A 17,835-nucleotide genomic window follows, 5' to 3' on the forward strand; every position below is an offset into this window, starting at 1 on the left:
CCAACCACTGCGCCACTAGGGAAGCCCCTGTATGATTTTAATGTATCTTGAATTTTCTAGCAATAAAATTGTATACATTCATATGTACATATGCATACATATATAAGCATACATATATATACACACATATATATATATACATATACACTAATTTTGTCCTCATTTTAAAATGTCAGATAAAAACGATAGCTATTGATAATATTTAGGCTTCACTTCATGGTTTCTTAAATCCAAATTTATGCATTTTAAATGGGTTCAAAAATCTGCTTTTTGTCTTTTAATGTCATGGTACCTGAACATTTACATGTTGAAATACATATTATTTCATTATATTTGCACTTATTTTTATTCTATATTACGAGGACAATATATTGATTTTTAATGAAATGTTATATGTACTCACATTATACATTCTCAGACAGTAAACAAATATTGAAGTTATTAGTCATAAAAATGGGGCATTGGATGAAATACAGTTTATATCCTGTAAAACATTTGTTACCAAACAATCAGGCTCTTCTCACAACTAAGGTCTAGGTTTTGGCACTTCAAGAAAACCAGTAGCAGTGATAACCGCTGCTTCAAATTTATGGATTTCAAGCAATCTGGAGAGTTAAAGTGGGTAATTAGTGGTCAAGGAGAAGCTATTTTATTTTCTGCAACGGGCACTTTTTAAAAGCAGTCACCAGCTGCTGAACATACTTTTGCAGCGATGTGTGAAGTGCTAGAGAATTGCAGGATTATCTACAAAATCCAACATTAATACCCTAAGTTCTTTCCTCAGTAACCATAGGCTCTATAGCTATAGCTCAGATATAAGAGCCCACAGACAGGGTTTGTGCTAATTTGATGTGAACAGGAGCAAATTAATCTTTTCTCTGAATCAATACATTTTTGCCAAAAGCATCCTATTACAGGATTTAAGAGAATAAAATATCTGAAAGGAAATATTTTGACAAGCAAATTCCTTTAATTCCAAATTCTCAATAAATTAGGAATATAATGTACTTTCCCCTGCCTGCCTTTTGGTTCAGTTACTTAACCTCTCTGAAACTGTTTCTATATCTTTAAGTGGTGGTAATTACCCCTTTCTCACAACTTTCCTTTGAGATTTAAATGAGACAACAAATGTAACTCACATACTATTGAACCTATCATTTTATTATTACTGTGAAACACCTTAAAGTTTTATCAAAAGGCATTTAATAGTTAAGATTTGGAGGGCACATTGGAACTTAGCATCTTAGTATCACATCTGAGGATCTGATGAGATAATATGCGTGTAAAACTGCAATGGAGAGTAATATGTAGTAAATATCAGTACATGTAGATAGTATTGCCATTATTATTACTGTGCTAACACTACAAAGAAAGACAGAGCGTTGTACAAAGGCATTTTTATGAATAAAATAAAACTGGCATATTAGAACTCAGCACTCCCTGCTCATATCTTGGCATTTCTTAAAAAAAAAAAAAAAAAAAGTGACTGTCCTGCCTCCTAAAAATAGGATATATGTTGACCTTGGAATAAAATAAATGACTTAATTACCCTTAATTCATAAATCACATTATTTATATATTAGCCTATGAAAATGTATAACTTCCTAATTAATTATCCCTATTCAATGTTTTGTAAAATGTCCTAACTAGAGATATGTTATTACTTATATAAGAGAAAAATTAAAGTGGTCAGCTGCATGTCATCTAGTTGGCTATGACTATATTTGTACCACATTATATAAATGTTTACATAAGTATTTCTCTTATCTGACATTAAGGAAGAAGGTAGTTTGGGGTAGGGATGTTTGAGGAATTCCCCTTTAATTTTCCAAATTATGAAAAGCTAACCATTTTGAGAAATATTAACACCAACTTTGCTTTAGTAAGCCCAGTATTCTTAGAAACATTGAACTTTTACCTGAGGAAGGAAAAAGAAAATGTAATAGTCAAATCCTTAGAGATTGCAGAGGCAAACAGAGATGTGTAAGCAGCTCCAGAAAGCTGTGATGTTAGAGTCCTTCTGTTCTCTCGTTAGGTTTTACTTATTTTTACTCATGAAGTATTTCCAACATTTAAGATTTAAAGATGATAGTGTAACAGACATGCATGGATTTACCACTGATATTTAATAATGTTAACATATTACAATATTTCTTTCAGAAATATTTTTGAAGAGATAAAATTTTCTTTATATACTGCCTTTTTTATAAAATTGTTTCTTAACTTTAACTTCCTGCTGGCTTTAAACTGGCTCGCCTCAAATTATTGGGTAAAAGGGCCTGAAGGTGTGTCCAGCTCTCTTTTGAAAGTACGTATGTTAAAAAAATATACTCAGAGGGCAGAAATCTGGCCTTTGTCGAGTTTTGAATGTTAAAACCCCATTTTAAAAAACATTTTAAATAGAAAAACATGATATAGCTAAAAGATAAAACCTGGTTAACTAACACTAATTGACTAGTATTAAACCTTTTGAGGAACAATCAGAAGATTGGATCATTAACCATTCTTACAGAGTTCTCATTCACATTCCTGAAGGTTCATGATTGTTTTTATCTTTAATGATGCTTATTATAATATTAGACAATAATATTAGAGATTTCTAATTCTTCTAAAATCTAAAATTGTTCAGGCCTTTAGAATCATCCAGCTGGGATTTGCTATGACCTAACACACATTTATTAATAAACTAAAATAAATAATAAAAAGACTTTCGGGGAGTTCCCTGGTGGCCTACTGGTTAGGATTATGGGCTTTCACTGCTGTGGCCAAGGTTCAGTCCCTGATTGGGGAACTGAGATCCTGCAAGCCGCACAGTGCTGCCAAATAAAAAAAAATGACTTTTTATAAAGTATGCGTTGAACAATAAAATTATAGGTGGTCGCCATTTTCTGGAAAAAAGGAAATGATAAAATAATTTCTTTGTTTTTTGCTTTTAATTTAGTTAGTGGGGTATTACTATACCATTTAAAGAACTATCAATGTATACTTTGGAATAGTTTAAGCATTTCAGGCTTTCAAATGATAATATATATTAAAAAAAATTTGCACTTAATATTGTTTCCAAAATTTTTTATGAACAATTTAAATCTAAAGTATACAAATGCAATTGCTTACAACTGCTTACTTATTTGTTTTGTATTGTATAATCTCACGTTTGTTAATTTTTAGGTGTGCATCTCACTTTTCACTTTCTTTGACAATTTTTTTTCTTATTAACTCAGAGTTTAGTATCTAATCTGTGCTATAAGACACAAGTCTCAAATGAATTTTTGCATAAAACTGAACAAATATTCTAATACCTCCAACAAAATTTAAATCTGCTATTTGCTTTAAATTTAATTTAAAATTATCATGAACTAGATTTAGTCTTGTGGTAACTATTTTCCAGAGAGACATTTTAAAATTAGCATATATTTCTGGTAGGTTAAGAATTTATACAAAATAGAAGACACATTTTTAAGATAAAAATTGGTGTCTCACAAGCGACTGAAGAATACTATGAATTAAGGAAGCAATGAGACTCAAAAAAAATGGCTAAGAAAAGTTGATCTTACTATGCTACTATTAATTTTTCATAAAAATGTCCTATAAATAAATGACTTCCATAAATGCTTGTATATTTTTACACTAGTATTAAAAAACACACTTATGAATAAGTATCTTGATTGTATATGGGAGAAAAAATGTTTTAATACTCATTCTGATTATCTGCCAAAATTCAATTATAAATAATAATTTTGATTTCTCAGCATAAGTCAAATCTCTTCATAACATTATACCATCTATTAAACTGATCCTTCCACTTGAGATAAAGATAAAAACTCATTACAGGATAAATAATAATTATAAGCTAATGAAAGAAAAGTTGGTTTATTTGGAATACTAATTGAAATAATGAATTGATTATCAAACCTTGTATGGATGGGGATATTTTACAAAAGCTTAATCATTTAACACTCACCAGTACAAGCACAGAAGTTTTTTAAAAAAATTAGCGGCTACAAGATTAGGGAGCTCAGAAAAGAGCTCTTATATATATTAATTTAACATATGTTTAGAGAAAAATTACAAATCAATGGGTAGGGGGACACATTTAGATTAGATGTTATTAATTTGGAAAAAATTAGTGTATGTATCCAAAGCATAATAAACATCAAAATAAGTAATGGGTAGATCAAAGAGTTAAAATATTTAGAAATTAAATACTAAAAAGAAAGAAAGAAAATAGACCATTTATCAAGCTTCTGGATGATAGATAACTTTTTAGGCTTAGTAGTAAAATATTTATAAAAGATATATAAATATAAATATATTCACATATCATATATATGTGTGTGTTTATGTGTTCTTTCTTTCCAAAAATAAAAAGAATGATATATTTGGTCAAACACAAATTTTTAAAAATTAAAAAAATGCACACACATAAACCAATTAAGTTTAAAAAAAATTATCACTGATACAAAAGAAAGTAATAAAAGATAGGAAAAAATATGTCAGAAAAGGAATTAATATTTTCAAATAGAAAATAGAGAGCTCATATAGTTTGATAATAAAAAATATCCCCAACCTGACCTAAACAAGTGGGCAAAGGATATGAACAGATAATTCAAAAAGGGGCATTTCAAACTCAAAAATACATGAATTCGTACTCAATCTAAAAGCAAACAAGACAATTCAAAATAAAAGAACAAAATATTTTTAAAGTATTAAATATGCATTTAAAAATACTTGAACTGCTAATAAGAAATGATCATACAGAAATAGGTTCTCAGATTTTTCTGGTGGAATTATAAATTGTTTCAGTCTTTTTAGAAAGCAAATTGGCACTATGTACCAAATACTGAAAACACTGATATCCTTTAACCTAGTAATTCTGTCTTCAGGAATATATGCTTTTAAGGGTCCAAAATATGGAAAAATACATATTCAAGATGAATATCAATACACTATTTATAATATATAGATATTTTTTTAAAAACCCCGAACACCAACAAAGCCAGCTTTGGTAACTAATAGCAGAAGGATATTTAAGCAAATATTACTTAGTTAATAAATGTTACGAAAACTATTTAGTAACATAAGAAAGGTTTGACATGTTAAATGGAAAAACAAAGCATATCAAATTATCCTCATACTACGATTCTATTTTTTTTAAAGCTACTTAAATAGGGGAGAGACCTAGGAGACACTAATATGTTAACAGTGAGTATACTGGAGTGGCAGGATTCTGGTGAATTCTTTCCCTCTCTTTTCCAAATTTCTATCATATATGACCTTTATGAACAAAACAAACATTTAAAAATCAAAATAGGGCTTCCCTGGTGGCATAGCGGTTGAGGGTCCGCCTGCCGATGCAGGGGACACGGGTTCGTGCCCCAGTCCGGGAAGATCCCACATGGCGCGGAGCGGCTGGGCCAGTGAGCCATGGCCGCTGAGCCTGCACGTCCGGAGCCTGTGCTCCGCAACGGGAGGGGCCACAACAGTGAGAGGCCCGCGTACCATAAAAAAAAAAAAAAAAAAAAAAAAAAAAAATCAAAATAATTATTAAAATTATGAATCAATCTAAGCAAATATACCTGTGCAGGGTACATAAATATACTTTGGTCACAACAAAATTTTACACATATTTGATCATTATTGAAAACATATTCATATGAAAATATATGATAATTCTTTTGTTCACCTGGAAGCACTGTGTGAAATTTTTTTCATAAATTCCTAGTATCTTCCTTTTACATATTTATAAATTTTAAAAGATTATTTATAAAAATAAAGCCTTGGAATATAAAATACTAATACACTGAATAACATCTCCTTGTGGATTTCTAGTATTAGAGAGGCTTCATGGGCAAAAATATAATTTTATGGTCCAACAACAATGACAAAAAAATCACAATTAAGAAAGTGCAAAACTTTAAAGTCATATGCTTATAAAAGCCCTGAAACTATCTGTATTCAAAACGAGTCATAAAATATGACTTAAGCTGACATAAATTTTATAGAACCTGGATCTCACCAGCAAGTACATTCTCCACTACAAGGTAGTCGTGTAAACTCATTCCAGGGTTCTTTGGCTCCTTCCCCTTCAGCTATTTAAAACGTAGTTCATTTTCAAACCCCAACCTTTTAGCTATTATTTCAAAAGAGAACCAGCGTGTATGCATCCTCTTAGCTGTTTATCTATATTTGTAAAAACTGTGGGAGCTGTTAGTGCGTTCAGTAAATTCCTTACAGCTGGGTGCTTTTTCTTTCAATACATCGAGTTCATTAAATGTTAGATTGAGGGATTACAGTAACAAACGTATGTTTTTATGTATTACCTCAACTCATTCAGAAAATCCCTAACATATAATGCTGCAGTGGTCCTCATTTAGCGCTCATTCTTAGAGCCAGGCCAACTGGTAATTGTTTCACAGCTTTCCAGAGGGATATAAAGTATACTTAAGAACAAAGTGTCAAGCAGAATGACTTAAACAGCACTCCTGAATTCCTACTGGCCTTTATTTAGTTTGAAACTGAGCAGTACCTCTGAGTAAATTGGAAAGGCAATAGAAAGGGGGAAAGGCCTCATCTTCCCATTGTTCTTCAATGGGTAAAAAATAAAAATCTACGGAGCAATTGATGCAGTGATCTGAAGCAGTCTTACTAAAACACCACTGTAAAGCAATTATACTCCAATAAAGATGTTTAAAAAAAAAATCAAAGGGATAATTGTAAATGAATTTGCCTTCTACATGGAAAACAAAGAAAGCTTTAACTCAAACATCTGTAGACGTCACTTTTAAGAGAGCCAGGCCATCCAAACTATTTGAAAAATTTCTTCCAATTGCTAAGAACATAACATGTTCCAATTGCTAAGAACATAACGTTATTTCAGGCAATGCTTTACTTACTATACATATAAACTAGTATGTGAATTTGGTGTAGTGAATCTGTGTATTATATTTATTCTCATTTATAGGCTTCAGAATATACTTCTACTACTTCAAGCTTCATTCACATGATTAATTTAAAAAATTTTCCTGATAATTCAAATTTCATTTATCTTGGTGCTAAGCATCCTGGAAGGAATTGCAAAATTATTCTTGAAAGAAAATTAGGCCCGGTTTAGACATGATTATCAAAAATAAATTTGGCACAAAATGGAAACCACACGTGGTGGAGTGTACATATGCATTTACATACATATAATTTTCTAAAGTGAGCTTTAAAAAAACCCCAAAACTTCAAACTTCAACAGACCCCTATCCTGTAAGAGTCAAATCCAAAGTTTTCTGGCTGGATTTACATGCTGATTTGTCTATAGGAGATCGTTCCCTGGCTGTCTGCATGGTTGACTTTCAACATCTAGGTCTCTGCTCAAATGCCTGCTAACTCTCGATTACTTGCATGAAAGTAAAATGGGATTCATAAAGTCCTGATTTTAGCTCTTAGCTTCTACGTCACCAGATTTACAAAAAGGGAAATGACCAGTTTAATGTAATCCTAAAGTGATAAGCAATGGCAGAGGGGAAAAGTCCCAAAGGATTACAAGGATTCAGAGCCTACCTAATTGAGAAGTGATTAAAGTACATGTTGGCAAACTAGAAATAATACTTTATATCATTTTTATATGAGCTTTTTCCGGTACACACATCTCCATTTTTAAATGGAAAATTAGAATTTTGAAGCTTAAGATCCATATTTACACGTAGCCTCCTTAAATTCTGAAATGTAATGTAAGAATATACATTGTTTACATATAAAAATCTTCATTTTAGTTATGTAATTACTCTTCTAAAATGAAACAGCAAATATTCTTTTTCTCCACCTCTGCATTAAGAAAGTTATACAGAGACTTCACTTCAATATTGTAAACAGTATTGTTCAGTGATAGCCAGATGCACGTGTTTGTTTCCTTCCCTCCCGAAGTTTGTCTCACCTTGCACTTCGGACACTTCTGGGCGTTCCTCTGCCCATGCTCAATTTCGCTGGCCCAGTGACGCAATAATTTGTCTCCTTTTTTGTACTCCTTGCAGTTAACACCTTCATGCCAAGGAGAGTGGCACTTAAAACACCAGACGAATTGGCAAGTGGGGCACTGGATCTGCATAAGGAAAAGTAATATTAAGTACTAGTAGATATATTAAATTGTCTAAAAAGATAAGAATGGTGATGCTTAGGGAAATTAGCTAAAAGGCTATAATTGGTCCAAATTTAAAATACCTCCCCCTATACAAAACTGAAACTAGAATAAGATATGACTGTTCTGTTATTAAAGGAGGAAAGAATTGCTTTGGCATGGGTGATCTGACTGTTTGTAGACCACACTAGAATTAAACCCTTCGGATATTCTGGAAATCAATTTGGCCTTAAGAAAACCCCCTAGATTGAAGCACAGAGTAAAATCTGAAGGCTCACAATGCCCCAGATCCACACTCAGGCTTCTGCCCTTGAATTCGCCTGTCCCTTGAACCAATTTTCCAGGCATTTCCATCGCTCTTCTTACCAATGGCTTCATTCACTTTTATAAAATCAAAGCTCCACAGATGCTTCATCAAATGAAAAATGCACTGGCAAATAAACTACTATACCAGCATTTGCTATGATAATGGATATCCATGGTTAGCTATTAATCTAAGGGAGGTTAATTATAAAAATAATATAAAGGATCTTATTAGAAATATATACGTATGGTGGTCCTGTGGCCTGTACCTAGGAAACCATCAGAAGATGTCTTCGTATGTTCACTGTGTGGAGGTGTATGTGAAAATGCATGTGTATGTTTTGAAAATATCTGTCTTCCACTTGATATGAAAGACACTTTATCTGACTTCCTGTGTTTTGAGTGACAGTGCAGCATCCCATTCTCTCACCATATTTCTGGTCCTCACTCTCTACAAACATATGAGCATAACTTGACTTTCCCCGTTCTGTTTGATTAAAGTGAATTAATAAAATGTCTCACTATAAACAACTGACTATTCTCTGTGCTCTTGCAAATTACTTCACTGAGCATGACTGAATTTACTGACTACACTTTGAAGATTAGTTAGAATTTCTTTTGGTAAACTGTATACAATATCACTACTTTCTTTTTTGGAAAACCACTTTTTTGACAATGGTGGTTCCAATCTATAGATTAACTGAGTGGCAATTACAATCAGCTCTTATGTTTATACCTCAAAGCACGGCAGTATTCATCTATGTCAAGGATAGATAATGTTATTCCTATGCAAATATGAGTAACAAAAATACTTTCTCTATATCAAAACAAAATAGTATTTTGTCATAAAATTCTAAAAATCTTCATGTTTATTTATTAAAATGCTGTTATATGGTAATGTTTATACTGCTGCATAACATGCAAAATTTATCTTTATCAACGAAATAATGCTGTAAAGTCGATATGAACATCATAAGTTTACAGATGAGGAAACTAATGCTCACAGATATTAAATAACTTGCCCAAAGAAACATAGCAAGTAAAGTTCTCTGACTTCAAGGCCAGCATTGTTTTCATTGGCCAAAACAATTCCTCATACTAAACAGCATTCTTGCTTTGATGACTGAAAACCAAAGTGTAAAAGTCAAAGAAGGTCATGTGGTTAATCTATTCAGTAAATCAGAATTCTATACGACTATCAACATAAGGTGAATTTTGAAAATCCCTTTCAAGATTTTACTCCCATAAATTAGGAGACCCCTTGTTTTTTTTTTTAAAGGATGATACTATTTAGTCATTTAAAATAGCCATTTTTGCCTTTTCTGATCATTAAAGTTAAAATAAGTTATTTTTAAAGTAAGAAGAATGAGTCGAAGCAGGTAAACTCCAGATAATAAAACAGTGTAAAAAGATCACTTAAAACAATGAAGAATACATGTGAATATTACATGGGGGCCTACGTGAACGTAATTTTTGAATGTAATGAATGAAACGGGGAAGTCGAAAAGACTCACTTTTCCTCCTGCTTCTGCCACTACGTCAGAAGGGCTGGAATATTTAATTCAGTTCTCTTCTATTAGACATTATACATAATTCTAAATTACTGAACTCTAGCATTGTTAAATTAAAAAAAACCAAACCTCTGGTTTTTAATCAGTCAGTCTTAGATTATACTTATGAAATGAATAGTAGAAGGATGACTGTAATGGGGGCTTTGAAACTGGTATTAACTCAAAGGATGTCAGACATTATAATGGTTCAAGGAGCTCTGTGACCAAGTGCTGAACTATCGTATCTATGGATCTCTAATGAAGACAATTAGAAATGTAGGTTCTCCTAAGAATGATAAGGAATCTAATATTCGGTGTCCTTCCCAGGGACTCTGGCTCCCAACTTCACATAATAAACAACTAAGTTTCACTGCCGATCCTCACAGACAACACAGACTTGGTTGCAAACTATGAAAGGAGTTTTGCCGCAAGCTCTCAAGTGAAGATAAATAATTTAAATTCAGACTCGCCTGCTTACTGTCTCACTGAAAACATTAAAATAACTACTGCCTTGCTTTGGATTAAAATAAGACAAGGACTAATCACCAATCCCAACCACCTTGTTATTCAAAGACTGCACCTGAATTGTTTAAATACTGACTTTTTGGTTTGAAGATGCCTTATTCATTCCAACCGTAACCATATTCAAAATTGTAGACATGAACACTGCATCTTCCTCCACACGAAATGCCGTCTCACAGCCACAGCCCTCCCACACAGAGTGCCTGCCTCCTGAGTCATTATATTCACACAGCGGTCACCACACTCTATGCTGGCTACTCAAAGTGTAGTTGGGGAAGCGGCAGCATCGGCAACACCTGGGAGCTTGTTGGAGACAAAGAATTCATGTCACACCCCCGACCTACTGAACCAGAGCCTGCATTTTCGTCCCCATGTTAAAGTCTGAGAGCCTTGCTCTGTATCATGTGACCCCACAGCACTGGCCACAACTGATTACACCAGGGATGAGTCCCCAGGCTAAAAGCAGGGATCTACTTGTGGGCAAGAAGCCTACGAGGTGGCTGGCAGGAGCTTTGGGAAGAGCATGTTCCTTGTTGAACAGAGATTAGCCAAGACAGATTTTCTCTCTTGAGGAATGAAAAAGGGATACACGTGCACTCTACCTTGGCTGCAGAGGCAAAGACAGAGAAAAGCTAAGTGAACACAGTGCAGATCACTGGAGAAGGGAACAGCAGTCATTTTCACTTCTAGTAACACAACAGAGGGGCTCTCATGTCCTCAGAGCTAGTGTCTGGTTCTCCACGAGGCCCGCCTGGGTGGCAGCTGAGACTGCTTTCTTGCCCTTCCTACTACTTCCCGTGCAACCTTATAGTAGAACGCATTAAGTGAGGGGGCTTGAAAGACAGCAAAGCTCTGCTTCTTGTAATTGGAGAAGGTCCAATGAACACAATCTGTCTATTGAAATCTTAACCAGATGAAATGCTACTTGCTCCAAGATGTCTTCACTATTTCTCCCAACCAGATTCAGTATCTTGCAGAACTTACATTACAGCTACATTACACGTAGCTATCTAATCTCCCTAACAGCCTACAGGTTCACTGAGGGCAAAGGCTGCTTCTCATTCACTCTGTTTCCTGAGTTAAGTAACACAGAACTTGTGGCACATGGTAGGCACTCAGTAAGTTCTTTGTAAAATGAATTATTTTGCACAGAGCAAGTACTGCATATTGGCTAACATTACATAAATTCCAAGAAAACCCAACATGTCTAATTTATGACCAGTGGCTGAGATGGTATCATTGCTTCTTAGATTACCAAATGATGTTTACTAAATATTTTACCCACATAACATTTTACTGAACATCATGATTAATGTGCAAACTCTTCTACAAGAGGCAAGGCTACAAGTGTTTCAAAAATAAAGTTATCAGAGTTAGGAATCTTGACTAACTTGTTCTATAATCCATGAACAATAAAAGAAACTCATATTACATTTTTTTTACTTTTGAATCCCCTTAGTTTTTCTAGAATTCTGGGCTACAGTGACACTCAGATGACAAATTAAACCAACCCACTTGCCCGAAGCAAATGGTATTTTCTCTTGACAGTTCATCATGCCAATAAAGAAATAACCCACATAACAAAAACAGAATTCAAAACCAAAGAGCACCCCAAATAAGTCTTTTCTTGCCTAAATACTATACACTCCTATATTCATAATTATTTTAAATAAATCACAAAATCATTACTTATCAAACTCAAAACATTAGACAACATACTCGACAAAATCGAGTATGAATTAACTCGATTTTCCAAGAAGAATCTGCTTTATTAGAAATTCAGATTAAGACAAATACTCAAGAATGAAACATTCATCAAATCATTTGACCATTCAACAGATACTTATTGAGCACCTTCAAGTAACAGATACTGAGTGTACTGATTTTAGGCACATCGAAAAGGATGAAAATACTGTCCTCAAAAAAATTACTGAAGGCAGACAGATATAATAAACCACAAGAGCTATAAAACCATGTAACAACTGCTAGAGTAGACGCTTGGACAAGAGCGTGCCATGAGAAATGTGCCTCAGGGAAGGCTAAAGAGTAGAAGTCAGAGAGAATACGGCCTTGGAAGATAAGTGGGATGTCACTTATCCCACTTATCCCAGTGGGATGTCAGGAAAACACTTCAGGCAGAGTCCAGCCTGAGCCACCATTGAGGCCTGAGAGCACACGGTGCATTGGGGAAATAGTAAGTGCTCCAGTGGGGCCCGAACAGAGGTGTCACTTCAGCTGGGTCAACCCTGAGCCTTGTAGACGTGCCCAAAAACAGGGTCCAATTAGTCTTACATTAAGGTTCCTATACTCCTGATGTGTCTTTCAAAACACACTGTGGTCCAGAAACTTCTTATACGAACCATAGAGAACTTATGGCTCTCTGACTAGTATGTCCTAAAGAAACTGATCAATATACATGTAAATAATCACGACATCTTGTAGTTATAAAAAGTTTTGTAACAACTTAAGGAGGTTTTCTTGAAGAGAAGAATATTGTGAGGAAGTGCTGGGTGTTACAGACAGGAGAAAAGAAGTCTCTTATGCGTGACTTCAAATACTTTCAAGGAAGCACGATCTGCTCCCTTATAAGATCAAATGCTAGAGCAAGAGTGGCAGTGGCGGAAGGTTCCCCAAGTGGGAAAGATGACTTGACTTCTTGCCTTGATTTTATTCCCTAAGATTTTACCTCCTACTTGGGAACCTCTCCCTGAATGTAGTGCCAATAACACATGGGCTTCATGAGGCACTGCTCCCTAAACATAGTCCAAACGTGGTCAAGTGAGCCTTCCCTTAATTTCTCACAGCATAGCTTAAACTAAACTGGAAAATGAAAGGGAAACTTTCCTAAAGGTTGGGGACCAAATAAGGACAAGAATGCATAGTAACTCATGACAAGATAACCTAAATGGAGATAGAGCGTTTATTCATATAAATAACCTTACCGACATCCCTCTTACGGTTCCCAGGCTCCTTTTACATGTGCAACACACTATTTATTGCACAATACATTCACTTCAATACTAGCTTTTATTTTCAACGGAGAGGCATGCTTTCCTAGGGCAGTATATCGGAACTTGGGAATGGGGGTTTTGTTCTTTGAAAAGGGTCCTTCCTCTCTCCCTAATTTGAGAATCACTGTTCCATACTAACCCATCTTGCTTGTATTGCCAGGAATCATCTTTAAGCATTTACAGACTCTTCCTCTAAACCTAGAGAGCAAGGCCCAGAGGAATATCTGAGTCTATTTCTTCCACCTCTTCATAGATGAATATAAAGTGTACTGGAAGATTCTGCTCTCATTTGCATAACCCAAATTCACCAGCCAGAGCAGGATGGCATCATCCGGTTTTCAAAAGGACACGCTATTCTGAACACAACACAAAAGGCTAACATCTCACAGAGATACCCACGGAAAGAAGCAAGAGGGCTAAGTACAGAGTGTACTTGAGAAAATGGGAGTATTCTCTGTAGCCAATAGGTGAAGCAGAAGAAAGAGATCTCAGCCTGAAGGTAACAATGAATCTTTCAAAATGGAAGGGAATGATTCTATAAGTAGCAAGTTTCCTAACAATGGAAGTGTTCACTGTCTGAATGGTCACCTGGTAGGCATTTAGACTAATGCATGGGGTTCCCTTACAGTTCTGAGATGGCAAATATGGAAAAGTAGAAATACAGAGTAAAGTAGGTGAGAAATGCACAGTCCTAACATCTTCCAGATCATTTTATAATGGGCGCAAGGCTTGGCTTACTTTTACCCACTATTCAGCAGGTCGTCAAAGAGAAATGATTCTTCACTTGTCTCCTGTGCTGAAGATACAAGGGATGATGTGATGAAGTGAAAAAAACAGACAGTTCTCAATCCCATGGCTGGTCAATTTATGGTAGCCATGAGCCTCTATTATTACAATTATTGTAGTTTTTTCTTTTTTAAGGTCCGATGAAGGCTAAAATTTCAAATGAATTCCAATATTTGGCTTTTGTTGCTAGAAGTTCCAAGTACAAGTAAAAACTCTATAAAATATTACGGCTAACTTATGCATCAAGACAGGAAACAAAGAACAACTTTAGCAAAGCATCTCATTAGTAACTAGAGGGAGAAACGCATCCTAATAAAACTTAGTAGGCTTGCATCATAGCTGAGTGCTATACATTTGTTTAGTGGAAACATATATAACACACCCTTTGTTTAAGATGGCTTCTTTATTTTTTTTTAATTTTTACTTTATATTGGAGTATAGTTGATTTACAATGTTGTGTTAGTTTCAGGTGTACAGCAAAGTGATTTAGTCATACATATGCATATATCTATTCTTTTTCAGATTCTTTTCCCACTTAGGTTATTACAGAATATTGAGTAGAGCTCCCTGTGCTATACAGTAGGTCCTTGTTGATTATCTATTGTATATACAGTAGTGTGGATATGTTAATCCCAACCTCCTAATTTATCCCTCCCCCACAAGATGGCTTCTTTAAACTGGGCTAGAGGACTTTTATCTTTATCTCCCTCACAAATCTATGCTAGCAACAATGATTTAAGAAACTACACTTGTTTTCTATCAGCTCCTGACATCAATGATGCATTACTGCCAAGAGAATTCAGTGTGTGTCGTAAGCTAAACTGAACTTGCCAGGCTGATGCACAATCTGACTCCCAATTTGTAAACACTGTCAACCTAAAGTGATGGTGTCAAGGGAAAACAGAAGAGCAGAGCAGCATGCTAACTACACCTCCATGTGAAAGCTTTAAACATTTTTATAGATGGAAAAAATTCCTCACATCATGTTTACGAGAAGGAAGCTTAAGCACATTTTATTCATTTATTTTTTATCTATTTCTATATAAATGAAAATTGCTCATTGGAAGTACAACTGAAGAGGTACAGCTGGGATTTGAATAAACAAAGGACAGGCAGGCCCCCAGAAGCAGAAATAGTGGGAAACCATTGCCATCCCTAGGGCCAAAGAGACAAGGGAAGAAAGAATTTTCTGGAGCCCAGTGAGAATTAGAAACATGGGGTGGGGGACTATCTAGGGGGAAGCCACAGTCATGGAGGGACATAGCTACTGCCAGAGCTTTGGCACTGAATTAGGAAGGGAGTAAGGAAGTAATGCATCAACTATTCTCCTTTCCATCCTCCCTGCCAATGCCAACCCTTGGTTGAACCCAAATAGAGACTGAGATGGTAAGGGAGTTGGGAGAAGCAGTCCAAAGAGGTATCTTTCTGGAGTTTAGGACAGGTCATCGAGGTTTGAATAATTGACAAAGGAAGAGGGTAAGCTGGGTATTACTAGAATTCCAGCCTTTCACTTAAGCATATTTTAAAGTACACCAATTAGGAACAACAAACCCATCGACTTGATTATACTCTTAAAGACCTTAGAAAAGTTCTTTTCCGCATGAGGAAATAATGTATTTGTGCAGTTTTATAATATAAACTGTGATTTCAACCCAGAAAATTTATGATTACAAGAGAGAAAAAGTAATGCATAATATACAAGGTAAGAACATAGAGGGAGTTTCCTCAGGACATTTTATTGGCTTTTTTCACCTTATGATGAGTCAAAGCACTGTTTTGTGAATTATCAAGGTTCTGCTTAATATTTGTGGGAGAAGAGTGGGGATTATTATTAGTTTTGCCTCAAGGAAACCATAAAGAGGATTATCTCCAACACGTTCCCTGTGTTGATTTATGCATGCCCTTCAACTTACTCCAAATCAATATGAAAAGGGGGATCGTTTCTTGGTCTACGCTTGGAAATAAGAAGGAAACCCAGAACTGCCCCTACCTCAGTAAAACTCCTAGGAGTAAAATAAGTACATTTAAGTATCTGCAATCCTCTCCTCTCTCCCGTGAGAAACTGTAACTTTTCCCACCTCCCAAAACATATATTTCTAATTTCTGTGAATTCAGGGACCTCCTCCCCTCCTCAAATATTAATGCTTTCCATCAGATCACTCCTAGCGTTAGATCCATGCTTCTTGGATATCTCTTTGATGCCCCAAAGGGTCTTCAAAATTAACTTTATCCCACGTTTCAAATGAATTAGTTTTCTACTCCCCAAACCTGCTCCTCTTTCTCAAGACACAGTCTGCTTCACCCCCCTTTACTCTGACCATCCATCAGTCACCCCATCTTTTATTCCACCTCTATTCTTTTTGACTCCTCAGTCCCTTCCCTAATAACCCAGGGTTGTTCATTCTGCTGCCTTTGCCTGATAGTGATGATAAGCATAATAATTTCTAGCATGTGTTGAGCACTTAGGATATATCAGACATGGTGCTAAGCACCTTATATGTGTGAACTTGTTTAATCCTTATTACACTCTTATGACAGGTATTATTACTACCACCAGTAAAAGATGCAGAAACTGTACTCAGAGTTACAGAGCTAGCATATGGCAGGCTGAGAATTTAAATTTGGTTTGAAGCCTGTGCTCTGACCCACCTTTTCTAGCATAGCAAATTCAACATTTCAAGGCTTAGTTTAATGTGTTTGCCCTTTACTGAAGCCTTCCCAATCTCTCCTGTCTTTTCTTCTCCTGTGCTCTCAGCATATTCCACCCACATTTATTAGGCATTGGCCCATTTATTCGTTCCCTCAAGACATATATTTTGAGAGAATACTCTACCAAAGTGCTTGACACAGGTTATCAGCAGTAAGCAAGTCTGGACCTGGTCTCCTAGAGACCAGTGCGAGAGACTTTAAGCAAATAACCACACGAATACACCATAAAATCTTAGCTGATAATTGCCATGGAGAAAACCTTCAGGTGCTGGTGATGTGTCTGTCTCCAGGCATCACCTGAGAACCATTACAACCATAACTTCAACATTTTTGTTTTCTTGATGCTAACTTGTTCTCCGTATTAACATTCATTTTGAGCTGCATTAATAAATTATAGGAACTGTTTAGGTTAGCAATTAGATTTCTAAATGGAAACTGAAGTCAATCGTGTAGAAATGGAGTCGTAAAACTTTTTGGCTTCATGAGTTGCAGGGATGAGAAGGCAAATGTTATGAATGAAAAAGACTGGATTTCACCAAAGGCAAGGTTGTCTCAACGTAAATTTCTCAATTCAGGAATATGCTTGTACTATTTCATATAGTAAGAGTTTTATTGCGTTCAGAACATAATGGAAAGCTCTATTTACTAAATTTTTGCCAGAAGATGTTGAGTGAGGGAGACCAGCTTATCCTGGAAGGTTAAACTGGCACCTAAAAGGTCTTGTTACTGCTTGTTGATATATTCTGTTTATCCCTTTTCCACCAGCAGTGTACAAAAAATTTACAAAAACCTATTCAAATGAAGTACCCAAACATGATATTTTATATCTCAA

The 17,835-nt window shown here is 35.2% G+C and overlaps 1 protein-coding gene across 4 annotated transcripts in view; it reads right to left on the reverse strand.

Annotated features, from left to right (window-relative positions):
- Window positions 1–17,835, reverse strand: part of RNF217 (ring finger protein 217) — a 141,368-nt gene that overhangs the window by 38,125 nt on the left and 85,408 nt on the right. For all 4 annotated transcript variants that reach the window (XM_060168163.1, XM_060168161.1, XM_060168160.1 and 1 more), the window contains exon 3: window positions 7,922–8,086. In XM_060168163.1, the coding sequence (XP_060024146.1) occupies window positions 7,922–8,086 (165 nt within the window). The remainder of the gene's footprint in view (window positions 1–7,921; window positions 8,087–17,835) is intronic.

The sequence above is a fragment of the Lagenorhynchus albirostris genome, chromosome 12 (genome assembly GCF_949774975.1).
Source record: "Lagenorhynchus albirostris chromosome 12, mLagAlb1.1, whole genome shotgun sequence".
In the NCBI taxonomy this organism is placed as follows: Eukaryota; Metazoa; Chordata; class Mammalia; order Artiodactyla; family Delphinidae; genus Lagenorhynchus; species Lagenorhynchus albirostris.